This window comes from Parus major, chromosome 12 (assembly GCF_001522545.3).
Source record: "Parus major isolate Abel chromosome 12, Parus_major1.1, whole genome shotgun sequence".
Classification (NCBI taxonomy): domain Eukaryota; kingdom Metazoa; phylum Chordata; class Aves; order Passeriformes; family Paridae; genus Parus; species Parus major.
In genome coordinates this window covers 8,593,532-8,621,150 of record NC_031781.1, presented here as the reverse complement: position 1 = coordinate 8,621,150, position 27,619 = coordinate 8,593,532, and the positions used below count along the sequence as shown (strand labels likewise).

General features: G+C 46.9%; 1 protein-coding gene and 1 long non-coding RNA gene across 4 annotated transcripts in view; both read right to left on the bottom strand.

Annotated features, from left to right (window-relative positions):
* Nucleotides 1-27,613, bottom strand: part of NCKIPSD (NCK interacting protein with SH3 domain) — a 50,765-nt gene extending 23,152 nt beyond the window's left edge. The window contains exons 1-4 of one of the 3 annotated variants that reach the window (XM_015641093.2): nt 27,396-27,613; nt 7,448-7,560; nt 6,502-6,703; nt 2,045-2,132 (exon numbers count right to left, since the gene is read on the bottom strand). In XM_015641093.2, coding sequence (XP_015496579.1) covers nt 2,045-2,132; nt 6,502-6,703; nt 7,448-7,560; nt 27,396-27,566 — 574 coding nt within the window. In that variant the 5' untranslated portion in view covers nt 27,567-27,613. Of the gene's footprint in view, nt 1-2,044; nt 2,133-6,501; nt 6,704-7,447; nt 7,561-14,049; nt 14,217-26,877; nt 27,072-27,395 lie in introns of those variants that run through there. The other 2 variants (XM_015641096.3, XM_015641095.3) reach the window with 2 other exon arrangements.
* On the bottom strand, nt 20,772-26,868 carry LOC117245038. Its single transcript, XR_004499177.1, has 2 exons — nt 24,644-26,868; nt 20,772-21,054 (listed from the first exon to the last, which is right to left on the bottom strand). It is a non-coding gene; the product is annotated as an uncharacterized LOC117245038 (long non-coding RNA).
* Nucleotides 27,614-27,619: the final 6 nt, after the last annotated feature.

The window sequence follows — 27,619 nt, the reverse complement described above, 5'->3', positions numbered from 1 at the left end:
CAAATTACTACAGCAAAGTCCATTAAAAGGCTCATTGTGCATTCGACCAGAGCAGTTTAACTCCTCTTCCTGCCTCACTTATCTCAAAGCAAAATTGTACCAGTTGTCTCTGGAGCATTCCCACACAATCACCTCTTTAGAGAGGGAAAAGCTATTCTGCTGAGATGAATACCCTTCAAAGGGCTTAGTGTTTTACACAGGGGAAGGGAGGGAGAGGTGGACAGAACTAAGGGACAGAAAAGTCTTTTCCCCCTGGGTTAGGCTTTTTCTGTGTTAAGGACGTAAGCTCTCACTTTTGAAAGATGGTGCCTCAAAATTGCAAGACACAAAAGGCTTCACACACAAGCCTGCACCTCCCTCTTGCACAGACCTCATGGTGGAGGAAACACTTGACTGACAACCTGTTCAGTCCCTCCCTTTCAGCACTCTCCAACGTTTGATCACGAGCTCTGCAGCCCTGCTAGCACCCACTGATTTCACTAGCCTCCACACTATCTGCTCTACAGTATTTCTTCCCCCACCTCTAGTTTTGACTAGCTCTAGCAGTGGGAGTCCCACCTTCCAAGGGAAAAAATCCACAACAAGCAAAGAGATATTACGATTTTTCTTTCCTTTAACCTGGTCTTATATATAGTTTTGGTAAATCTGATCCATTAATTTCTAGTGGGCAGAAATGTATCAGAGTTCTTCCCTGACTATGAAAACAATTACTTGGACAAACAGTGGGCTAGCTGGAGCTTCCCAAGAGCAGCTTGCTGTTAGTGCTGGAAGAGAAGGAGCTGCACCCCACAAGGAAGCTCAGCTCTCACAGAAGGGAGTTACTCACATACACACATGCCCAAAGGAAGGAGCAGTGGGACTGATGTGAAGTGCCTTTGCTGCCCTTCTGCAGGCAACTCCAACCCTTCCTGCTCCATCAGGGCTTGGAGCCCTCCACTAGTCCATCCACCACTCCGCCCAAAGTAAACACCAGCTAGGCAGAAAAACTGGGCCCTTCACTCCCACACAGATTCAGCATCCCTCTTTTTCCTCCTCCTCACAGAGAATCATTCATGAATCATAGCTCCCCCCATGCTTCATTAAATCAAAACAATGTGTTGAAGGAAACTGACCTTTGCAAATTCCCACTACTCCAGTGAAAAATGGCTGAATACCATTAAGTACCATTATGGAAGTTGGTGCCAGTCCCAGGTCTCAATTACCTGCAAGTCAATAGCTCTGCCCTGTTCCACACAAGGGGACACGAGTGGGCTTAAGATGGGCTGAGTGTCACCAATGGCATCACTGTCACAGCACAGCAGAGCACTTGGGCAGGCTGGCAGCAAGTCAGAAGGATAAGCACTGCTCTGTCAGCCCAATCATGCTGAAGATTAAGAAGCTCCTGCCCTGACCCCATGGTCCTCTGCCTGTGGGCAGCACATAGGCAGATGTGTCCCTGGTATTATTACTGCTCCTTATAGCCACTGAATTAATGGAAACCCAACCACTGTACAAAGAAAATGCCCAACAGATTGGAAGTCATAAACAAGACTTGAGACTGCATTAAAAGCCAGTGAGTTCCCCTGATAAAGTATCACACTCTGCATGCAAGGGAACATTCCCTCTGCCTTCCTGGGAGACAGCCACAGTTATCTGTGGGAGAAAAATGATCTTAAACCACCGACCTTGTGCACTAGCCAGACTAGCCACATGAGCAGGCAGAATTGCTCCTTGGAGAGCACTATGATTCCCAGGGCTACAGGCACTGAAGGAGCAGGGGGATGCTGTACTTGGCACCCATCCACAAACTGCTCAGACCCTCCCAATCAAAACAGACTTGAAGAAGCACTGGTCACCAGCTCAGGACCACTAGCATTGAAACTTACAGGAATCTAAGCTATCTATATTTTATAGATATATTTGTAAGGATATAAACCATATAGGAATTCAGGGAATGGATAAGGATGTTCATCTAACCACAAAGCAGAAGCATTCAGGCCCCATGGTTGTTAAATCACCCAGTGTTTGTTTCATGCCCAAGACCGGGAGAGCAGTTTGTCCTTACTTTTAATGGGAGCAGCAATCTGTGTGTTCTTGCGCTTCTCTGGAGGTGGGGGGGTGACAGGAGCAGCACGATGAGCCTGTGGTGGGATCTATAAGGAAAGATTTCAGAGCAATCAAAGGAGGTTGACAATAAAGATATCTCTTTTACAAAGACTTCTTTCTCACATGCATGTGTATATTTGTCCTTACATCTCGCTCATCATTTGGGGTAGTTTTCTCAGGAGGACAGATGCTAATAGGCGGCCTCCTAGAAGAACAAAGCAGGACTCAAACTGACTTCATCCCCTCCCTGTGACAGGCAAAGCAGCTCTTGTTTAATTGCTGTGTTCAGCAGCACATGGCACATATGTCGTGTAGACCTGTCAAGCATTTACTCCTCCTTTATTCCAAATGCAATCCCACACACTTACCATGTCTCCACATTACTCTCAATAGCTCCACAGAGGCTGCAAACAGAGTGCGTATTTACACACTCTTCTGGAGAGCTCCATTACATCAGCTACAAATACCCTTGCCGAAAGACAAAGCCAAGGACTGGAAACATGTAAATGCCTTTTCCATGCTTTCAAAGCTATTTCTGCTCATGCAGGGAGAAAATAGGGTTTGACCCTCTGTGCAGTACTATGCTACCTATAGCAAGATGCACTGGGAAAAGCTTTGCCAGGGATTTGCATTAACTCTCCACATCTGGGGTTTCTCATGCAAGTCTCTTCAAGGATTTCCAAGCCAGCAGTGTACAAGCCCCAGACCCAGACTCCTACACTCATCTTTTCCTGTCAGATCTAAACACCATGATCACCAATATCACATTTACCCACAATTACTCCAGCGAGGTGCAGCCTCAGGGTTAACCTCTAATCAGTAGAGCATCACTGAACACAGCAGCCAAGCTAGGTGGGAGCACTGCACATTGCATTCATGTGCCAGTCCCCACAGCCCAGAAGCTCAGGACCAGGAGACTTTGCTTGGGAGCTGTTAGGGACTGCTGGGATTCAGAGCCTGCTGCTTCAAATTTGCTTCTGCTTTTATGGGATATTGCAATCACTGTCTACTGCCAAACCTCCCAGGGGAGCACAGGAAGGGAAAGGAGGTGATGGTTTGGATGTCTTGGGTAACGTGTCTTTCAACCATTTGGAATCTACAGTGACATTCAGTCCATCACAAGTGAAAATTTTCCAGGTTTGTATGGCCCTGGAAGAGAAGTTTTTTCTGTGCCCTGTCATTGCTGAATAGACCTATTTATAAACACCACACAGGGCACAGAGCTCTGCCACCCTACAGTGAAAATCTGACACAGGCCCCTCAAGGGTCTCTATCTTATGTAGCTGAGGAGGAGAATGAAAAATGTATTTTTTTTTCCCCCCAGATACAGAAAGAGCAAAAACTTAATCTGAAATGGGAGTAAAGATATTCCCCGTAGATAAAACACCTTCAAAAGCCACCTCAAATATTCAAGACTAGATACCAAAAGCTAACAATGTGTTCACAGCCTATGTCTAGATCCACTAGACAAGTGAAGACACAGCAGTTTGCATAAAGATTTTTAAAAAAGGATCTCTTAGTCCCTTTCCCACCCAACACCAAATACATCCAACCCTATCCCATGTCATATGAAAGTCACTTCTTTACAAGTGCCTTCAGTTGGTGAATTAACAGGAGTCACTGCTGCAGACTCCCTGCCTGCACTCTCAGCTCGTGTCAATCCACCCTGCATTGTTCTCTGGGTGGAACGCTATCCGATACTTGCATACAGCTACAAAAATTATCTGTGTTGGTCCAAAAAGAGACTGCACAGCTGAGAGAGGTCAAGCAGACTGGGGGGGAGGGTCTCTGCATTGCATGGTTGGCAGGCTGGCCCCAAATCCAGAAAGCTCAGCTGTGCTAAAAGCAGAGCCCTGTCTGCAGAGTGCTGAAGCTGACAGCACGAGTTGGAGCTGCTTGGCACAGCACAGCCACGATTACTGAGGCAGTGGGATTTAGCAGACAGGCAGGCTCAGAGCTTAGCACAGATGCATGACATTGTTTGGAGATAACGAAGGTTGGGTCATTCTGGAGTATTTCCACGGCTTCCTTAGCCCTTCCAAATTTACCACACAAGTTTAACACAGTTATTACAGGGTAGTGCTTAAATTAATAGATGTATAGATAATGCTAGCTCAGCCTTTACCAGTTTAGACAGCCACACACCACAGTACAAGCAGCTGCAAGAAGAACATGAAGCGTAACAGGAAAAACCCTGGGCTTGCCCAAGCCACTTGGTCAGGAGGTGTGAGGTATAACTGATGACCATCCCCACATCCTAGCCACTGCCTCCAACAGGAGGATGTACAACACAAAATCCCCAAAGGGAAACCCCCCTCCTCTGTGTAGCTGCCATGCACAAGGTGATGCAGGAGTCTTTGAAGTTCAGATCCCACCTGTCCAGAAGGGAAAAGATGAGGGACCTTACCAAAGATTTAGAGAGAAGCAACTGTACTTGTGTTGAAAGCCTTCCTTTCCCCAGGCCTCTATTAGGGCATTGTGAACTTTCTGAAACCCACAGATTTTACGTATCTGCTGCCTGTCCTTTACCCTTTTTCAAGGACTGATAACAGGCTGTGCTCCCTGTGCTGCTCAAAGACAAGAGCTGACTCAAGCACAACATTCCCATTCCCTTTGCAGCCAAGCAGGCAGAGAACATCACCACTCTGACTCCTGGGAACAACGTTATTACAGTAGTACCCTTTAAACAAAACAATAAAACAGTAAAGCAAATGAACAATCTCCCACCCACTACCTCCTCCAAGCAAACTCTGCCAAGCCAGACACACTGGTCTGTAGCAAAGGTTTCTGGAGATGAGCATCACAAACTCACTGAGCATGCACAAATGCAGCAGACTGACTAAAATACTCCAAGAGCCCAACCTCCACCCTTGGCAGCTGGTATGGCAGCAGCCCCAGTCTCCCACCTTATGCTGACTGTGGAGAAGCTGAAGCACAAATACCCTCACCAACTACTGCAGCCAGTTCAGACCTGGGAGCAAAACCACTGAGAGGAAACCTCAAATTTTGCTCAGGATTTCAGATGCAAACACTGAATGCACCTGAAAATCCCAAGCAATGAAAGGCACAGGCCAAGACCTCGGCTTCTCTGGAGCCAGTGAGAAAGTTTAAGATTTCATTACGTCTCCTTTTACTGCATAACCAGTGGAAGAAAGCAATGCTGCTTCCTCCACTTTGTATTTTCAAAGCACTCAGGAAATCCACAGAGCTGTTAAAATCTCAAGGAGCCCTTTCAGCACAGGGCTAAGCTGGAAGCCCTTCAACTGCATCCTCAGTGCCACCCAGACAGAAACAGTTCTTTGTCAGCCAAGGAAATTCGTCTTCCTCCTTTTTGGCAAGCAACCAAACCACAGACCAGATAAAGACAGGGAATCAGCATGGAGAATGGGCTGTAAGGTGCCCCATTTGCTCAGCCCACAATGTGCAGGCTTGAGAATAGAGCTAGTTCGACCGCCAAAGAACAAAAATGAATACTGAGGAGAAAAATGGGGTTTGTAGGAATCTGTGTGTTCAGCCAGAGTGAGCCAGAGCTACCTTTCATCTCCCGAAACTCACAGTTCTTCAAGTGTAAAACAAGCCTCATCTGCTGGGGGTGACAGCAGATCAGTGCCTTATAAACACAATACCTCCAAACACTCAGCCCAGAGAGATGAAGAAAAATTACCGTGCATGTGTTCATCTGTAGGAGGAATAAAAAAATCTCCATGCTCATCCTTGCCTGGCGTCTTTAGCCCTAACATCCAGCTACACCTACACAGGGAAATCTGGCACATCATTCATCCCCAACAGCCACAGCCTCATCCTTGGCTGCTACTTTGAAGCCTCACTGACTCCGCACTGTAACCTTGGAACTGCGTGTCGCTGAGATAAAAAAAGATCTGCTCTAAATCTTATTTCCTGCAATTTGCCTTTAAATTCATCATGATAAGCAACCTTCAGACAAAGCAGGATCTTTGGAGTTTTTTTTGGCTTTTTGTTTTGTTTTGAGTAGTATAAATAGGCAGCCACAGCAGATAAAACACTTAAGGACCAATGATCTTGTGCAGACATAACAAGGGGGAAATGAAGTAGTGCTGAGTGCTTGGAGGGAGCTCTACTGCTCATGTCAAAACTGCTCTTCAAAGCATTCTCCAGAGATCTTGCATCTCTTTTAAAAAGTTGCCAAGAGATAGTCACACAGTATAGAGGATTTTTCATGTTTGTATAAAACCACGGACCCTCAAGTATTCCAAAAAGTATGACAAGTGTAAGTGGCAGAGGGACTGTTACAGATTTCTCACTTTACACTGCAGTAATCCCAGGTCAGCAGCACAAACACCCAATTTGTAACTTTAGCTGCAAAGGCATTTTATTCAACAGGAAAAGAACTGTCACACCATCAAAGGAGGAGCCTTGCAAGTGTCCAGCCACTGTTACCTGATAGAGACTGTCATCTTCCTCCTCGAACTCGGTGTTGGGAAGGCTGTGGTGTCGCTCGTAGCCTGTCCGGCACACCCCGTTGGGCTGCCGGGACACATCCAGGTGGTGATCACTGGAGGACTGAGTCATAACCGTCCCCTGCGGGGTGGGAGAGTGGCTTTTACGGGACACAGTCTCCTTCCGGTGATGGATTAGTTTTCTGAAACAGAATGATGACATCAGGAAGAGCAAAGCTCAAGGGAGTGACCATGCTGCAACATTTAAATTATTTTTTAATGATTTATTGTATCTGGGCTATATATACCAGAATGGGCTACATTACTCTGAACACCATCTCCAGTTTCATTAACAACTAAGGAAGCACTTCTGGGGGAGGAAGGAAGAGGCTTTGCAAGAGCCCATAATTTATTCATCAGCTCACTGAAGAAAAATGCTTCTTCCTCGGGGGAGAGTCACATATTGCACTGCAAGCTTCAGAAATTGCCTGCACTTTAGAATTGCTGTTCAACAGAGATTAAACCAGCATGCCTCAGCACAGAGTCTGAGGTGTCAGAGAAAACAAAAATTCTCCTCACAAGCAATTATTTGAGAACATACTAAAGACCTTGTGTCACGTGCCAAAAACCTCTACAATTCCTGGCTGGTAAAGCAGAGAAAATGCAGCCAGAAAGGTTTTTGTTTTCTCCTCCAAGCCTGCAGTGTGGCTGAGAATCTCCTTTTCTTGGCATGCACAGAGATAGAGAAGCAAGGCCAAAGCTCTACTTTGCTGGACACAGTTGTTAGGAGGAGCAGCAGCAGCTTGAACACTGAGAACTTCTCCAAGTGCAGCAGCACTTTGCAGCACAGGGGCTCAAAACAACAACATCCAACATCCCCCCAAGGACAGAATGACATTGTGACCACCCTCCATCTGCCAGTTCTCCCAGATGCCCATCACACTTACTGCAGGACATCTCTCTGCTCCAGGTTGTATTTCCCCCCATTCTTCATGGCTGCATTGTGCACAGCCTCAATGGCACGGTCAATGGACTGGAGAACCACATCCTGCTCCAGCACCTGAGAAACAACATCCAACGTGTTACTGTTCCCTCCAGCTGAGGTTCTTTTGCACCAGAGATTATAGCAGAAAAGACACAGTACAGTAAACTCCCAGAGCTTATGTCTGGGGAAGAAAGTCACTGCTACAAGCACCAAAGTCCAATGATCCCTTCATGGAGACCAGAGACAAAGCTTCAGGACCATGCAGCAGCCTGAATATTTAGCCTGTTGCAGGAAGGTTTTGAGATCCCACGGCAAAGCCAAGCTTATCCCAAGCCAAATTATTCCTTCTCTTGCTGCGTTACTGTGGAGCAAATTCAGAACTGAGAATATGACAGCTGAAATCTGGTGGTCTCCAGAGTCTATCGGCTCTGGATGGTATGGGTTTTCTTATTTCCTCACTTTTCTCTTGATTTTTTTTTCATACTTGTTTTGTAACTTGAAGCATCTTTTCCAAATCACAGAATCACTAGGTTGGAGGATATCTTCAAGATCATCAAGTCCAAGCCATGCCCTAACACCTTAACTAAACCATGGCACTGAGTGTTACATCCAGTCTTTTTTTAAACACATCCAGGGATGGTGACTCTACCACCTCCCTAAGCAGACAATTCCAGTACTTTATCACTCTTTTTGTAAAAAACTTTTTCCTAATATCCAACCTATATTTCCCTTGGTGCAGTTTAAGACTGTGTCTTCTCATTCTGTCAGCTGCTGCCTGGAGAAAGAGACTGACCCCCACCTGACTACCAACATCTTTCAGGAGGTTGTAGAAATTGATAACATCACCTCCAAGTCTCCTTTTCTCCAGGCTAAACAACCCCAGCTCTCTCAGCCGTTCCTCACAAGGTTTGTGTTCCCAGCCCCTCACCAGCCTCGTTGTCTCCTCTGGATGTGCTCAAGCATCTCAATGTCCTTCCCAAACTGAGGGGTCAGAACTGGACACAAAACTCCAGGTGTGCCCTCACCAGTGCTGAATACAGGGGAAGAACCTCCCAGCTCCTGCTGGCCACACTGTTCCTGATCCAGGCCAGGATGCCGCTGGCCTTCTTGGCCCCCAGCCTTTAAAGCTGCAGGAGATTATTGTGGCCAAAACGCAGGACTTGGCACTTGAACTTATTAAATCTCCACCCAAACTGTCACAGCAACATTTATTCCGCCCACCAGCTGGCTTAGCACTTGTTACTGCAATTAAAACAGCAGCCTTGAAAGAAGAAAACACCAAAGGCTACTCCCTGTACTCACAAGAGGAGGCTAGAAAGGGAACAGGAAGATAAAGCAAGTTTCTACACTTCTGACACTCTAAAAGGCTTTGTTTATCAACAGCTGATATGCCTTCAAGAGAAAAGACCTTTACAGGACTAAGGCAGAAGGCAAAGGACACGCTGCAGACCCACAGGTCTTCCATAAGCTGCCACTAGTGCCAGCACCATCCCTTCGGTCCCGCTGCTCCAGCCTCAGCCCATGCACAAGGGGAGGAGGGGAATGCTCAGACTCCAGTGCTCACTGCAGCTGTTTGAACACTAAACCCTTCTTTCACTTGTTTTGCCCCCCCCCTCCCTGCATCAGAGCAACTATTTATCCAGCCAAGCAGTGGCTGGATTTTCATCAAGGATGCACCTTAATTGGCCTTGGGGGCTGCAGAGCACAGAAGGGAAGCCCTCCCCGCTGGGGCAAAAGCGCCTGCCTCCATAACATTGGCATGCAGTTCTCTGATAACATGCTATGTATTATTTATATCCTGGTTAATTGCTTAACCAAACGTGAATTAATAGCTACCGCAGACTGTGGGGAAAAAAACAAGGTGTGGATGAGAGGCCTCTTCTGCAATACTCAGCTTTGAAAAATTTAGGAGGGTTTTTTTTTTTTTTTGTTTTCCCAAGAAAGACAGATAGGGAAGAAAGCAACTGGGGAAAACTTTAAAAATAAAATCAAATTTGTTAAAGTATCTGGTCAAGAACAAAACAAAGACTCAGAACTCAGCTTTAGGATGAAGCCTCCAAGCAGCCCCATGTGGCCTAAGGACATGGCCTAAGGGAGCATTTCACCACCTCTAACTACAGAAGTAAGGAAATGGAGCAAAGTGTATTTGAACACATTCCAAGGAGGGCTGGAAGGAATAGCAAGTTATTTCAGCAAATTCACCCCGTTTTCTGAGAAGATAAGAAAAAATTACAGCAAGCTGCATGCTCTCTCTGGGAAAGGGGAACAGTGCAGAAGTCCCCAGTGCTGCTATCTCCAGGAGAATGCCAGTGTTACACTGAGTGCTACAGACCTCTGCCCTCTCCACACCTCACCTGCCCGCCTGCACTCCCACAAGAGTCCTCCCCAGTCTTCCATGCTTTTACCCACATGGGTTTAAACCCTTTCTCAGTCTGATCATCCAAGGGAAGATAGCAGTATAGAGCACTGAATCCTACTGAATAGCTCAGCATCTCTGCCCTCTTCCAGAGGGAACATCAGCACAGTCCACAGGAATCCATCCACAGGCTGGAATCATAGAATGGTTTGGGTTGGAAGGGATCTTTTAAATCTTCTAGTTCCAATCCCCTATCATGAGCAGGAATGTCACTAGATTGCCCAGGGTCCCATCCAACCTGGCTTTCAACCTGCCCTGGCCAGGGATGGGGCATCCACAGCTTCTCTAGACAAGCTCTTCCAGTGCCTCACCACTCTCCAGTTAAAGAATTTCCCCCTAACATCCAATGTAGTCATCACCTTTCAGTTTAAAACCTTACTCCTTTGTCTTGGCACTACCTGCCAATGTAAAAAGTCATTGTCCATCTTTTTATTAGCCCTCTTAAAGTACTGGAGGCAATGAGGTTTCCCTAAAGGCTTCTCCAGGCTGAACAATCTCACTCTCTCAGGCTGCCTCCACAGGGGAGGCGCTCCTATTGAGCTGCTCCTTGCTGTGCAATGCCATTTATTATGGAGAGGGTGCTTCCTTCCTGATAAAACACAGCATTTTCACACTAATGCAGCACTGTGACAACTGGCTTTTAGTTGCTGTGCCCCTTCCTTTTGTTTCTGTTCCCAGCTGTCTATTAACAAGGCCCTGTCAAAGGGCTGGAAAAAAAGAGCAGCATTAACTTGCCACTTCATGACATTGTTGATGCTGTTCATGAACCATCTCCCTTGCTCAGCTGAGTTGGGAGGGTGTATGTTGGGTGAGGGGGGAAGCACCAGGGTCTTCAGTACACGGGCTGCCTCACATTCTGGATTTGTAGGACACCCAGCATCAGGGATTCCCTGCATTATAGTCATAAAGTTAAAAAATAAATATCAGTATCCTGGATAGATCATGTGATTCAAAGGAATCTGCACACTCCTCAGGTTAATCAAAATGGCACTGCTTTTGTTTAAAGAGGGATAGATGAAAAAGCACATTGCAGTTGAAATGAGCGCAGATTGCAAGGGGGCAAAAGTCTGGTTCACCAAGATCTCACCTATGATCTCCTCCCTAGGACTCAAGGGATTATGTGCTCACAGCAATTCTGGGCAGTGCCTCGCTGTTTTCCCCATGCAATCTAGGGAGATCAATCACTCTGCAGGACAGGGGAATCCTGCCTGCATCCAGCACTCATTCCTGAGGATGCTGGCAGCTGGGACATAGGCAGGCAGGGGTCCTGAGCAGTACATCCAGCTCACACATTCACAGGCAGCCCTGGTCATGCACAGCTCTTCAGCCTGCAAAGGAGGCCACAAAGCAGCAGCAAGAGCAGAGCCCTGGAGTGCAGGCAGGAGTCGGGTGCTCCAAAGTCCTGCAGAGTCCTGCCCCACACTGTGCTCTATGCTAGAGATGAAACCCTGTTCATAAGCTGAGGCTCGCATGGAAGCAAGGGAATTCATAAAAAGGGCATTGCTGTAGGGTTATCAGAAGAGACGTACCAAGCAAAGCCCAGGAATTCAGCTGGATTTACTGAGGCTGCACGGTGGGGGCTGGCAGAAGCCGAGCAACCACTGCAGCATGCAAGCTGTTAACTGTGTCCTTCACCAGTTACCAGCTCGCCAGGCACAGGCACAACCATGCCAGCTACTCTGGGAAGGCAGAGAAGGTGGCAGGGACAGAACAGGGACAGGACAGTGACAGGGCAGTGACAGGGCAGTGGAAGGCACCAGCCCTCACGGGGTGAGCACAGGGGGCTCCTTGGTCAGCATGGAGTGATGGTGCCCAGGCCGTGGCCAACAGGCATCAACCTTCTGCCCAACAAACCACAAAGATCAAGGAGTATCTGCTGAGGTATTGATAACACATTCCCTCCAGTGCCTCACCCCAGAAAGGAGTGGGTGCCACCCCCTCTATCAGATATTTCTGGTTTAATCAAATTTCTCACTGCAGCAGAGAAATGCTGGGCTCTCTGAGCAGCCTGTCTCCACCAGCCTGGGGATGGCCAGTGGCAGGGGAAGAGCAGTGACCCTTGGTGATCACAGGCCATACTGCCTATGGGGCACTGTATCAGAGAACTGGGGGTACCACCAGCACCCCACAGGCCAGCTGCTCTGCAAGGAACAACTGCTCAATTAGAGCCATGATTATCAGCCAGAAAACTGAATTTCTTCCTTCATGGCCTGGTGTAGGAGAATCACAGAAGCATCAATAAATCATTATTTCCTCACTCCTTGCTAATAACACAAGCAAACAAAGGGTCTCCCTAGAGCCTGCTGCCAATTTCCTCCCCACCTGATGAGGACAGAGCCAGACTTCAGCACTGCCTTGGGGTGCTTTGCACACCCCAATGTGGTTGGAGAAGGATGCCTTTCCCAGGGCCAAGGACAAGGTTTTAAAAAGTACCCTTCCAGAACGTCTTGTGAGTACCTAAGCACAGCCAACACAGGGTATGGCCCTGCAGAGGCACGAATATATCTATCCCCATGCCTCACACTGCTCTCATCCTCACTGCCCCAGGGGCAATCTCCCCAAAAATAAGCACACCTGCACAGGATGCATCGCACAGGCTGGTGAGAGACCTGAGCAATTAAGAAGACAACTACAGGTGTCCTTGTTGGTAAGGCAGCACAATCTCTTCTCCTGCCCTCCCTGGGCTATCAAAAATGTTGCCCCCTCTCTTTGTTTGTAATCTTTCCACATGTACCACTGGTGTTGTTTAAAGGCACTCACACAGAAGAACTGGCTCAACAGTCTAGAATAATCATACCTTTCAGAAAACCATTTTCTAGACAAACAGGCTGACAGCTGCATTAGCTCAGACAGGCTGAGCCACATTGCATGCACAAGGCTCCCACATTTATGAAAGTGGCCCATTAACTTATGGCAGGCTTTTCTTTGCCTCCACAGGGGGCTGATCCAAGAAAACATAGCTTTCTTTTCTCCTCCTACCTCCCCATTTTTTAATGATCAAGGGCATTTGCTTTTCTGCATGTGCAGGAATGCGTGCCCTCGTGCCTGAAGCCGTCTCTGCAGCCAAAGGGGTGCTCAGGCAGGGCTGCTCATCTTCACCCTCATCTCACTGCCCCAGCTTTCACAACATGACAACAAAGGACAGACAAAGTTTTGTCTCCAGTGACAGCTCAGTTTTCACGCAGCTGCACTGACACGGACCACTGGTGAAATTAATATATTTATCCTGCTGGCATACACAGGCACAAGCTGGTTCTTTGTTACACAAATCAAGAGAGGAACGCCACCTCTTAGGTCACATGCCCTTCACCCCCAGTCACCGCCAGACTGTCTGCGTGTTTATTCCTTCCAGATTGAAATGATCGCAGCACCAATTTACAAAAACCAACTATTCTTTGTCTGTGGCACAGTGATGTGCCAGATCAGAGTTCCCCCTTTGGGACCACACAGCTCAAACAAATGGGCTGAATTTTCGTTTTTTGCATTGCTGGGGAAAATTCAGCTAATTTCCCTTCTCTTATTGCAGCCCAAGTCAGAAATTTTTAGTCGCCAGGCTGTTGGCTAAGAGATTAACTTATTCCTGCCGGCATGAAGATATTGTGCCTCGCGGCACTTAAAAACACACAACAAAAATGCAAGTGAAACAATGGGCAACTGCCCTGGTTACTGAGCAAATAAGATGAGAAAAGCTCCAAACAAACCTGCAGCGTCTCTGACTAGCTAGCGAGAAAACAAAGACATGGCTGAGCTCTTCTGACAAAGAGGCAGCCCAGAAGCAGCCCAGGAATTCCTGCTGATATGCTATAGAGTGTTTCTCACGGATCAGTGTTTTTCCACTGTGTGCTGACAGCAGCCACTTGAGCGGACAGCCGGCACAAATGGGAAATGAAAAGACAGGATAGCCCAGGAAAGGGCTTAAGCTGTGTAAATCACGCTAAAGCAAAATCCAGAGCTGCTGGCAAAGAGATGCACTAACTAGGGACAGAACAGGCACAAGAGGCATTTGGAACAAACAGAACCCTGAAGGCAGCAGAGGGATGCACAGCAACCAAGCCTCAACCAATTTCTCTCCCAAGAGCAGGAAGCCTTGGAGTCAGGGAAAAGGGAGCAGAGAAAGACTGAGGGACAACAGAATGCATACAACCCACCACTGCATGCCTGGACTTCCTGAGGTGGAAATGCTTCATCCTGGGTCTCTCCAGCCATGCTCAAACCCTGTTTACTGGCCACAAAGACCAGAACTGGCCACTGATTCCTTCCCCTCATAATTTTGCACTCTCCAGTAACCAGAACACATGTCTTACGTCGAAACAGTCTAAGAGGATAAAAGCAGAGACATACATTTTTAAAATAAAACAATCAACACATACTTACATATCTTGCTGTTCCCTGCTGCTTTAATTGTTACTGCCCTCAATGCTTCAGGGAACTTCCCTGGCTCAAGCCTGCTCCAGGTGAACAGCTGCCAGACAATAGAGCTGCCCCCCTCTTTAGGATCACCTGTTCAGCATCATTTTTGCATACAATTGTTGAGTCAGTATTTGACACAAGCAAGGTGGCATCTGTGCAGGAAATTTTACATTTCTACTGATATGTACATAAACATAAAATGTATATATATACATATACTAGAGTTATCATCTACACAGAAAAAAAACCCAACAGTAGATAGCCTCTGCTTTGTTGAAAACTCAGGATTATGAACCAGGATGTATCAAGGTGGAAGGAGACATACTGCAGAGCACCACTAGAAGTATATCAAGACTTTTGACATATTAGCATTCAAAGTTGAAAAAAGCCCAACAGAAGGAGTTTTGCCAGACTTTGTGTAATCTTCAGTTTGGGAGCCCAAAAAATTGTTAAAGATGTCATTTGCTCACTGAGATACAGCACAGATCCAAGATCACTTGCACACAATTAGTACAGGTCTGTAAGAAAGATCCTATATTAAGTATGAGAAAAAATACAACTAATTTCTAAGTTCCCAGAGTGCTGGGAAGACTGCAAGGTGATAATTTCATGGCTGGGTTTATGCTGCCCCTCTGTTCAAAGAGAGCAGCTCCAGAGTCTCACAGAGTAAAAAACTCACTCTAAGGTGGAGGGATCACCTGCCAAAAGTACTTTTACTATCATCCCTTGACACAACTCCTAAGCACAAAAGATAAACCAAGGTCCTTGAGGACTTCTCCCACTAATGGTGTTTCAGGCCAGGGACCCAAGAGAGCAAGCATATTTTCAAGGGCTCTCCAAAGGAGGTGCCCATATAATGTCCCCACAATATGGACCTCACAAGCAACTTTTCTTCTTTCCACAGCCCCCTCTGGGTCACAGGCACAAAGATTTGAAACATCAGTATTGGGGAAACCCCAGGATACCAAACCACCTTCTCCCCAACATTTTCAATCTGTACTGAACAGCTGCCACCAGTGTGGAATAAACACATCTCCTGTTTGGTGGGGACATGGTTCCCCACCATGGGAATCCCAAACAAGTTGTCCACCTAAGCAGAACAGCCCGTCCAGACTCAGCAGGCTTCTTCCAGCCCCCAGGATTGTTCATTACTTTAGACTGGTACAGATTAATCATTCTGGCATTTAAACAATGTAACAACCAGACTCACTGTAAAAGATAACCTTCACATGCTCAATTGCTTTCAGGTGGGCCACAGTAAAGCTATGGCAAGAAGCAATACCCTCCAAAAGAAGATCCTGTGCCATGGGTTTTGGTAGCTGTATATTTTAACATTATTTCAGAGTAGCACTATGGAACAGGGGATATTATTCATGCTTTTGGCTTATCAGTGTTATACACAAGAATTACATCAAGTTAGGTGTACCAGCTAATTATAGCAAAGCCATTTAAAGATTGTTGAGGGTGCAGGTGTAGGGCAGCAATGGAGAAGGTATCAGAGGGGCTGAAATACTCCATACATGCTGCACTGCCAAGAGGGAGATCATGCTAATTGGTCACAGACAAAATACCCAAGTGTGCACACATCCTTGTTAGCTGAGAACTGCTCCTGTATGCACATTTATTCTTGGTAAAGCGGATGTTTCTGCTGATGTTTCTGTTCCTGACTCTCACGAAATCCAGCGAGTCAAAGCAATCAAGCTTTATTGGGACAATGATAAAACTAAGGCTAATTCACACCCTAAAACCACTAAGACCTGAAGCAGTGTCTTACACTGTTACATGTGTGATCATAAAGACAACACCACAAGCCAAAATAAACCCCAGAAAATTCTGAACTAAAGATCCTGCAGTTGTTTTTGACCAGCAGACAGCAGAACACTATTTTTCTGTGCTGCAAAACTCCACCAGACTGACAGTTTCCATTGACCTACAAAAGTACCTTGAGAATTGCAAGTTTAACTCTGTTTATCGAAGGAATGAGGCTAACTTGCTGTTATCTCCAGTTTCAGTTCAAGAACAAATTCTGGGGTTTGTTCAGTGGGCTGAACCTTAAAAAAAAATGAAAGGGTTCAACTGGATTAGCTGACATTTCACCTATAAGGAAGTAAGAGGTGAGTCATGGAAGAAAAGCAATTCATTAGTGTCCCACACTATCTGTGGGAGAAAAACAGCCTCTGCTTTAGCTGCAATTTAAAATCCCATCTCCTTTTGCAGCTTAGAGTGGCACAGGCTCCCCAGAAAACACAAAGAAATGGGGACAGGAGGGGAATGTCCTCATAGGACTTTTTGCTTCAGGCAGCAAAACAGCCATAATCCTGTTTTCCTCACTTCCTGAGGCAGTGAACAAAAAAAAACTGTATTTGTTAGACTGTTCATTTCCCATGTGCAAAAGTTGCTCCAAGCTCCCATGGTTCATTACAAGATTGATTTCTTGTATCTGCTTCTTCTCATGCCACACTCACCTGTGTCAGCACCCATCTCAGAGGCATCAGCAAGAGCCAAAACCATTGTATTTCAGGAAATCTTCCCAGCCCATATCATGTGGGACAAATCCTGCAGGAATGGAGAGGGCCAGGACTCGGGTCACCTCCTGCAGGTCTGGAGCTGCCCAACAGCAAGTAAAGGATTACAGTAATTCTGAAGCTGTGTGGTTTGCACAATTCATGTGCATGTTTTCTCTCTCCAATCCCTCTAAACTCTTCCAGGTCAGGGCTGATCACCCTTTATCACTCCTCACTCCCTTCAGCCCAGCTAGGAGGTTTGTGTGGTCCTCCACATCTATCCACAGTCACATGAGACCAAACATTGCCAACAGGGGATTTTGTTGAGAGAACTTTTATGCTCAGTCATTAACAGAATATTAATAGTATTTAAAAAGTTTTAAAGTGAACAGAGCCCAATATGATTTTCATCACTGGGCAATGCTTCTAAGGCAGTGCCCAAGACCACAGGAAAGATGATGATTCCCAAAACTGGATGTTGGAGGGGAAAAGGAATTTCTATCCCTGTTATAAAAAATTATACTGTGCATGTCCCTTGATAACAACTGCACAATTATTTCAATGCTGCTGCTGCTATCTCTTGTCATCAACTTAATGGAAGACAGACACATTAAATCAATTCAAAAAAACAAACTAAAGGGGATGCACTTCACAGTTTAAGTCAATAAAGGTGATTCTAGGGCAAAAACTTCATTACTTAGAACTTAGCAGATCAAAGGACATTGTTTTTTTGATGTCAAATTGAGCAAGTCAGGCTCAGAAAAGTCCCTAAGCTTCTGCAGTAAGTAGGTAATGAATTTTTTATGATCATCATTCTTACTTGAGGTTCTGGGATTTCATGCAATTATTCTTTTAACAAGCTAAAAACGTGGACTTTCCTGATACTTAAGCTTCTCCCCAAATATTCCCCAAGGATAGCTAAGCCTGAACATAGTAGGAAAGGGCCCATGGACCTGCCTTCTGGCAGGTCACTCAGATGCAAATCATTGTTCAAACCATGGTCCATCCATCCCCCTGCAAACACACATCCCTTCCTCAGGAAAAGGAAATCTGCAAAGGCACAGAATTCAGTGTTTACACAAAAAGGAATTGTCACCACATCAGATTCAGAGGTTTGCATTTGTCTGCTCAGTGGAGAGCTTCAACATGATGTCTCTGGGCAGCCATCTGGTTTCCACAGGAGCTGCCCTGGTTCTCATTACAGCACACAGACACCAACTGAACTTTGCTGACAGAGAGCCCTCCACCCCAAAAAACCTGTCCAGTCACTTCCACCCCCCAGGTGCAAGTGAGTGAAAGGCACCTGTGTGGTCCATCAAGGCTTTCTTCCCACCTCCAGAGGAAGAGGATGAGACTCAGAGGCTGAGCTCAGCCTCCCAGCCAGCCAGCTCAAGGGCAGTGGAGGAGGAGCAGGCAGCAGAATAGTGGCAGATGACACCCCAGCTACATCAGCAGCTGAGGAGGTATGGCCCCAGGCACAAACCTCATGGATAGGCCTTCAAAGACATTTTCATCAAGACATCATCCCAGCAATTCCCACCTCCTTGTGACTGAGTGTCTATTTTTGCAGCTCTTGCCTCATCTTCTCCCTCAACCTTTTGGTTTTTGCTCAATATAATAGAAGATTTGGAGTTCAGGCCTGCCCTAAGGTTTCCCTATGACAAGGCACTGTCCCTACTTGTAGTACGAAAACCCCTAAGAAAAAATTAATAGTTATTACTTAGAAAAGATCTAATCTGAACTTGAAACCAGTGATTTAGCAAGAAACGACCCACAGCCTGGAATTATCTAGCATGACCAGTCCAACAGCTTGGGTTTTTAAAAAAATTTTTAATTATAACTTGAGCAGCTGAACAACCTCAAATATCGGCCTATGGTGGCATTTCCAGACCACAGAAAAAAATAAACACCTTGCACACCACTTTCACACACATCACCCCAGCCTGAACAGCAAAGGGGGACAAAGCAGCACAGATAGGTCCCTCTCCCCCCTATTGACATGACAGGAGATCCCTATTCAAAAGCACATTCTACTAGCATGAAAGGCAGCCTGAGTCAGAGGAATGGGTTCACTGCACTTGCAGCTGGGTGACACTGCCCTTTTTTAGCTGGTCTAGATGGACAAGAGGAAGGACACGGGCTTAACAAGAAGTAAGCAGCTTCCAAGGAGGAAAAGACTGACAACTTCTTCTAAATAATTTCAACAGGCAAGCAAATAACCAGGAAAAACAAACCCATGGACTTCCCACCTCACTCTAAAAAGCTGACAAAATCTTACTTCCCCTTCTTGCCTAAGCCTCATGTTAAAAGAAGTCAAGTTTTAGTTCTTTGCTCCCTTGAAAGGGAAGCAAACAGTTCTGCCACACAAGCTCTGCATTGCAGGGCATCAACACAGAAGATGCCACATGAAGCTGAGCCTCTCCCATGGTGTTAGGTCTTGTCCTTCAGACAACTCTGTTTGCCTGTTAGCACTGATGGAGCTTTCCCCAGAATGGTGCTCAATATCCCTGTGGTGAGAACGGGATGGGGGCCAAAGGGGAGCAGAGACAAACAGATGCAGTCGTGAATTGTGTTCTCTGTTCTGCTTCTCACATGACAAGCTTCAAAACCCTGGTTTTAAAATCAAAGGTTTTGCCATGTGATAAAAGTCAAGACAAATTAGGTTTGACAAGACCCTCTTTTAAAGGTCAAAATTTGATTTGTGAGTCACTGGCTGGGGAAGCAAAATGATGCTCCTCCAGAAGCGGGACCAGGACCCACAATTCCTGCTGTGACTCAGACCTGAGGCAATGAGGTCAGTCAGGGTCCACAGAAAGAACTTCCAGTGGACTGCCATTTCAAATGAGAATTTTTCCTCTAAATGCAACAAGGATTTTTCAGATCCAGGTGCCAATGCATAGAAAAAGCATAAACTGGGGTCCTCCAAGAGTGCCAGCACCTACTTCTCTCTGGAGAGTGTCAGCCCTGGAAACAAGACCTCCTTCCCACCAGAAGCTGGCACCCATCACACAGCAGTCTGCACACACAGCAACAGCAATTCTGGCAGGCAGAGATCACCAGCCCTGCAGGACCAGCTGATTCCCCAGTCCAACACCAAACACCTCCAGCCCTCACAGACCCTGAAAGCCTGCATACAAATACTTTTTTAGTGAAATAAATTGAGCCAGCTCTGATATGGTGAAGATGAAAGCCTCAATTTAAGTTTGGTCTCAGGAAGAAACACAAAGCACATCCATCTTAATTTAAAAATCTCTGTCCACAGAGCTCTGTTAGAACCTGTGGCTTGAAAAAATTTGGTTATGGCAGTATCTGTGAAGTGCAATTTTCTTGCAGACCATCTATGCTATAGTTGCATACTAAGGGTGCTTGTACTTCCCTCCTTATAAAACCCTTCTGGAATTCGTCCTTCTTCCAATACCCAGGCTGACAGCTCACACACTGAATACATAATCCTGTCTGTGACAAAGTTTAAATTGTTCATGAGAGAGTAAATCTGGGATGATCTTATAAATTCTGTTTGTTTTCATGTACATATGAAATACAAAAGGAACAGAATAGAAAGGAGGCTGCTTCTGTTCCAGAACCAGAGCTCTCCTCTACAGACAGGTTCAGCTGCTTTTCATGTTTCAACCATTGACAGATGTAAATACCCACTTTACACCATGGGATTTGACCTCCCCCATGGGCATTAATATGCCCAAGGCCTTGCAAGGGATCTTCTTAGGTCAGCCAGTAACCATGATACAGTCTGCTTTTGTCAAATCCTTTCCTAGTTTACAGGCTGCCCCGAGCATGGAGGTTACTCTTCTGTTGCAAGGAGGAGGACTCTTCACACTGCTTTCCTATCATTGCTAACAGAGCCCATTTTTCTCCAAGGACAAGCAACATGAATTCCTCCCCGCTCTTCAGTGTCTTGCTCCCTCTGTACTTCACAGAGAGCAACAATCACAAGAAAATCAATTTCCATGAACTTTCTGGTTTATTGGTTTCATATGTCTTTCAATACAAATCTCTCCTCTGTTTTTCTGTGGTTTGGGTTTGTTTTTTTCTAATAAGAGTTCACCCGATGGGATGCTGGAAATCCTCAAGGGAAACACAAGAGTGGGATTGTGAGAAGTGATGCAGAAGCACAAACAGAGCAGGATGTTCCTTGTTCAAAGCTGTCAATTCTTCCCTTTGCAAGAAGAAGCTCATCATCATCCAGAAGTAAACAAGGAAAGAAAGTCTAGCCATCTTCTCCTGATGAAAACCATACAGTAGGCAAAAAAATCACAGATTTGATCAGTAAAATTGCAAGGTAACAGCAGGTAATCACTCGGGCAACACTTTGAAATGCTCACAGCCCAGCACTAGAAAGCAGGGGTGCAAATGACCTGGCAGACACTGTGACCCCACAGGGAAGCTAGGAACCAATCTTTGTCTGACTGCTCTGGGCAAGTGCCTCTTCAAAGACTGGGAAAAACGGCACATTTCCTCCTTCCAGTCTGCCCCCTCACCTTGCCCTTCCTCCAAGGCAGAGAACTGCAGCCTTGCATTGCTCAAGAGTGGACATGGACTCTGAGACATGGGGTCTCCCTACTGCCTGCTCACTTTTGACCAAAGCAGCCTTCATGCTGTTGAACCCTGAAGCAGGCTTAGTATTTCCAGCCCAATGGAGCCATCCATGCATCCACCAGTGTCACTCCACCCATGACACAGGAGCAGTAAGACCACACCACCAATGCTGCTCGTATGTGGGTATCCAGGCCACAAAGACAAATTTTATCTGTATCAAAAAGCCTAATTATTTTTACTTGGAGTAAAAGTGAGAAGATGTCTTCACAGCCAAGACTAAAGATCATTACTGTAGCTCTACTTTAATCATACTGGACCGTGAAAGACTGTAGAACTTCTGGCTAAAATTTCAAGTGTTTAGCTACAGTAATTAGAAACTGTTATAATTCCCCTGTGTAATTTAGTATCAAGAATAAAACTTCATCTCAAAGCACGAGCAGCTCTGACAGACCAGCATCTCTGCTATGGTGAGAGCCCAGAGAAAAATGCTTCATTCTTTCACTTTCTTGCATGTGTCAAGAAACGCAGCCTCAGCTGCAAAGTGCTACCAGCTGCTTATTCTCCAAAATAAAACTTTATTTTTAGCCTAAGCACTCACTCAGGATCTGTGTGAGTATTGCAATTAAGCTCTCACGCCCATTGAAAGCTCTGTCAAACCTGCAGCAGATGACAAATAACGCTGCAGGCTCCAGCACAGGGGACAGTCCGTACAACAGTCGGTACGATCACCACCTGTTCAGGAACAATGAGAGCAACTCTGCCAAGGGTCAGGAGCACCAAGTTTAAAGCTGGATTTTAAGCAGATGGAGGGAGAATCTCTTACAACAAACAACTGCCAAAACTCAGTTTCCAGCGAGCTCAGGGAGGTTGTACTATCTCCCTCTCTGGAGACATTCAAAACCCACCTGGACACGTTCCTGTGTCACCTGCTCCAGGTGACCCTGCCTTGGCAGGGTATTGCACTGGATGATCTCCAGAGATCCCTTCCAACCCAAACTATTCTGTGTTTGACAATGTACAACCAACTGGGGAGCTGGAACTTGATGATTTTTAAAGTCCCTCCCAATGGAAGCTATTCTGTGATTCTGTGTTCCACACCCAGCATTGTCTCCATGGCAGTGTGGAAGGTTTGACAGCACCTGAGCTGCCACAGATCCTACACAGCACCAGCCTTGGCACATGCTGCTCCATCCCCGAACCAACGCACAAGTGATCCTGGCAGAGAAGCAACACGTATAGAAACAAGGAGTTTTCCCGCAAGCCGGTGAACTGAGAGTGGGGCTGACAAGAGCAGAGGCTGCTTAGGGGAAGTCTGGACAGCAGGGCCAGGTGAAGGACATGGGATCAGGCTGGAGGAGTGGCCATGAGCTGTGAGATCCACACTCTTGAGCCCTGGCCTGCCCTGGTCTGCAAGGAAAGGCAGCTCCTACACTACCTCACACTGCACCACACAATTCCAGTCCTAAATACAGGTTAATGCTACAACATGAAACAAGACAATGGTTTGGGCAAACAGAGAGTGCTCAAATTTCACTCCCTCACAGAAACCTGTCTTTGCAGCTGGGGAGGTGACACACCACTCCTGTGCCTGTCTGATGAGGACTACCTGTACTCTGCCGCTATGCACTTGCTCATGCTGCAGGAGAATTTTAAGTTGTTGCTAGGCTGCACAAAGCAGTCTCTTATTTTTATCACATGCCTGTTTATTCTTGTAGAAAAAGAGACAGCAAACAGCAATCCAAGGCATCCTCAAAATGCTTGTTTGCTTGGTTCCACTTTCTCACCACAGTCCAAAGCTTCTTGGCCATCGGCATACACACCTCTGTACCCAGACAGACCTTTCCTTGCTCCTTCAGAGGTACAACGTGAAAGCATGAACAGAGACTCAAAATCCACATTACAAACTATTTTTCAGTTATTCCAAATAAATCTAAGGTAATTTTGAAAAGGATATTAATAATCATTTCAAAGTTGTTTCCTACTGGTTTAATATAGCTGAATAGCTGATTTGTAACAGCCAGCAGGCTAAACCATACCCACTTCATCAGGAAACATCTCCCTGCGACTTAGCACTTATTTTTGCACCCCTGACATTTACCAATACAGCATTCCCATCCTCAGCATTTAATGTTAACACTTTCATTGACAAGGAATGCAGCCTGGGTCCATGCAGACACGGGACAAGACGAGATCAGTTGTGGTGCCTGGTGAAGCAGCCCTGCTGGTCCTGGACATGGGTCAGGAACAAACCACCACGGCCAGCCCCAGTCCTGCCAGGAGCAGAGCAGGTCAGCTTTCCTGGCAGGACAACTGTCACCCATACCTCAGCATCCTCCGGGACAATCACTCCCTTTGTGCTCCTGGTGCTGCTGTGCTACAGCTTGAAACCTTCAGCCAGAGTTGGAATAACTCCACATTCCCATTACAAAATTCCAGGTTCTATCATAATTATAGCAACATAGAGCTATTTATCCCACAGAAAGGATTTATTATTTGCTAGACTTGGCGTTTGTCCTTTCCTGACACTGAGTGAACCTCCTGTGCCTAAGCAAGCTCTCCAAATTGAATCTTTTACAGCTGCACATAAAGCTTTGAAAAGCCTATCTTCTGAAGTGACTGTCTGACTCCGGAGGACATCCTAAGCTCCATTTTAATCTCCACATTTTTCTGCCACTCATACATCACTTAAGCATCAGCACGCAGCTGGAGACAAAAGACCAACCTCATGCTGATGGGACCTTGCTGTTCAATAGGAAGGCCTGGCACTTGAGCTGACAGTTCTGCTGCAGCAATACTCACCTGGCATTAGATATTAGCACATTTTTTGCTCCACCGATAGCTGGAAGCAACTACCCTCGTGCTGTCACGGGCACAGTGCTGGGTACATGTTTTCACTTGTCTGGCAGCAGCATCCACAGCCCCTGAATACATGACTTTTCTGGGCACCGTCATGCCTGCTGGTGTCACGGCCTCCAAAGATCTCCACCATGGGAATGCAGAGCTGGGGCTAAGCCACATGTGAGGCCACTGTTTCAACAAGCAACTCTCTCTGTGTGTAGTCTACAAGCTTCCCCATTCAGCAGCACAGCCCAATCCTCCCCTCTCAGTCCCTGATGGCCTCAGCATCTAACCCCAGAACAGCACTCAGCTTGAAACGACTCTTAATAGCCCACACAGGAGCTAAAAGGGAACTACAGAAGAGTAAAATCAGGAGGAATATCAGCAGAAGTTGGGCGTTTCTAATTGATTAAATTTAACTTCATATCATCTGTACCTTCTGGTGCTCTGGCTGGGCCCCAACTTGTTTCTTAGGGGCATTCTAAGAAGCATTTGTTAGTGGAACTTCTTCCCCCCACACAACTAACTCTCCTTTAACAGTAATACTGAGCCACAAGGATTTCAGTACAAAATCCTGCAAAAAGACATGAGACAAAAATAAGCATTAAATAATAACTGAATTATTTTTTTCTTTTAGAGAAGTCAAGGCATCAATATCCCATATCTATGAAAACTGAGAAAAAAAACACCCTGGAACTCAAGAGGAGCTCATAAGAAAACTAATGCTCCACAGCAGCAACAGCAGCCCAAGCCACCCCTGTGAGCATCCTCACAGCAGGCTGCTGTGAGGGGCTGTGATTGTTCTACAACCTACTGCTCACCTGGAACCTAACTGCACTGCTAAGGAAGGCCAAGCTTACCTTTACAATGGTGACTCCTGTTGGCCGCTCTCTCTCCCTGCTAACACTAATCATTAGTGGTGTTTTCTCCCTGCTGGTGGGGGCAGCATTAATTGCCTCCCAAACCGCTGTCACTAATTGGCCTCAGCACCCTTATTAAACCAAAACTGGGTGACAAATTGTTTGCACTCATCCTGGACATTGACCAAACAGTCTCAAGCACACTCTCAGTGAGCAGATGCTTTCTGCCATGAATAAACGCATGTTTTGACTTCACATCAGCTCTTCAGAGCTGGCAGGATGCAACAACAGAAAGTCAGTCACAGACAAACAGACAGGATGACTGCAACTGCAGAGCAGCAAATTAGATCCTGCTACTTCACACATCAACAAATTCAGGTGCTGTAAATTTAATGGCCAAAACACAGATGAGCAGATGCAGAGAAGATACTGTTTCCTGCAACAAGGTCTAAAGGCATTTGGGAAAGTTACAGCTGAACTAGAGGGAATGCTCACAAAGTCACCAGAAATACTGCTTTAATACCAGTGTGTTACTAACGTGTCAGGAGTTAGCCTGGCAGGCTGCAAGCTGTATTGAAGCTGTAGCAAAATAAAATGTTAGAAATTAATGTAAAGTCATAGAATAAATACTTTTCCTGTAAGTTTTTGAGATGCATACTAGCAAGGTACCTGCAAGAAAAACTGGTATGAGTGAGCAGCCTAGGAGAAGGCTCCTGCACCCACAGCAGTGAGAAGACGTCATGCCACACAAGCAAATGAAGCAAGAGACTGCAGAGAAGAAACTCATGAGCAGCAACCTGGAGCTATGCCACTGTGGGGTTTTAAAATCTAGCAGTTAATAAGGTCTTTGCTCTGTAACTAAATAGTACCTGTAAATAGCTTATTAAGGGCTTATTGACACACAAGATGTCCCCTTCCATCAGGCCATCCTGCCAGACTGCAGAAGAGCCTCAGCTTCACAGGATGGACAGACCAAGAGGCCATCAAAGGGATCTGTTGCCCTAACACACGTACACACTCTCCTGTTAATGCTTGTCTCACTGGAGTGTTCTGCAAAGCCCACACCCACACTTACTTACAGCCTGAGTTACTGCTAATCAGAAATTCAATGGCATCTGAAGGAGCAGCAGCAGTACACTAAAATAAAGGGGGTTGTCACCATTTTCAGACAGACGCCAAAAGGCCCATTTGTATTCACATCCATTTCTGTGCAGTTACCCATTCACTGATGCAGTCTTCAGCATCCAGGTCCCACAGCTATCCCGAGGGCCAAAAGTACAAAAGCCCCCATTATTTAGTCCTATATGAAATGCTTATTTTAATTTTAGAAGCTATGTTTTCCCTCAGAAGTCCCCACAAAGCAGCCCCTGCACTGTACAAGCCACAAGCAAGCTCTTTCCCATGACACTTGCACGGGCACAGTGCTCACACCCCAGCAGCAAAAGGTGTACCCCATCCTCTGACCCCAGCTAGGACCACAGCAGGTGCTCGGACCTTCTGCAATTCCCGGTATCACCAACTGGTCTGTAAGTGCTGCCATCACAGGCAGCTGCCATGGCTTCTCCCAGCCCCCAGGACAGCAGGGGTGTGCTGTGGGTGCCATGGTGTGTTACTGGAAGGAGGATAATCACCCCTACCTATCCTCTCAGAGTGGGGTTATCACACACACAGAGCCCCCAGCCTGAACAGCTATAGGAGTGCATTAACTTACACTAACCAGAGCTGCTGGCCGGGAGATTCCAGTTTACCTGTAATCATGTTTACTCCAGGAAGGAGAATCCCCCTTTGCATCTCCCAGGGATTTTCTTACCTCCCTCTCCCAGTTGTGCAGGAGTGAACAGCCCGCCAGACTTCCAGGCCCTGGAAATGGCACCCTGTGGATCCATACCCAGCCCCGCTACTCCGGATGAGCCTGCTGATGAGCTCTCACTTTGTCCCTGAGCCGCACGGCTGGTATTCCCCAAACCTGACACCAGGAGATGTCTCCCGCCTCCCTGCAACCACGGGATTCCCATCCCACAGGGTCCCAGACTATTCCCGCCTGTCGAAGACACTGCAGGGACAGCCACGGCCACAGAAATCGTACACCCGTTTCCCCAGGCGGGCCGGCGGCTCCCAGAGAGGACACGCGAGGGACCATGAGCGGCTGGGGCCGGGCTGCTCAGAGCAGGGGACAGCTGCTCCGAGCACCGGGCTGTGCTCTGCCACCGGCCCGGCACAAACCCAGCCTGGGACAGCCGGGAAAGCCCCGCTGCCTGTGAGGGGCCAGGGCAGAGCCGCCCAGCCCGGGGACCCCCGGCAGAGCCGCCCCCGCCCGGCCCGGCCCACCTGCAGCCGCTGGAGGTAGGAGGCCGGCGCGTAGCCCGTCTCGCCAGAGCCGGCGCGGGTGACGAGCCACCAGTGCTGGTTGCTGCGCTCCAGCAGCAGGAAGGTCTCTCCGGCAGCGAAGGGCAGCGAGTTGGGCTCGGCCGAGCGGAAGCTATACAGGGCCCGGTACATGGCGGCGGCACCGGCACCAGCAGCACCGGCACCTCCGCCCGCCCGGACCGGAC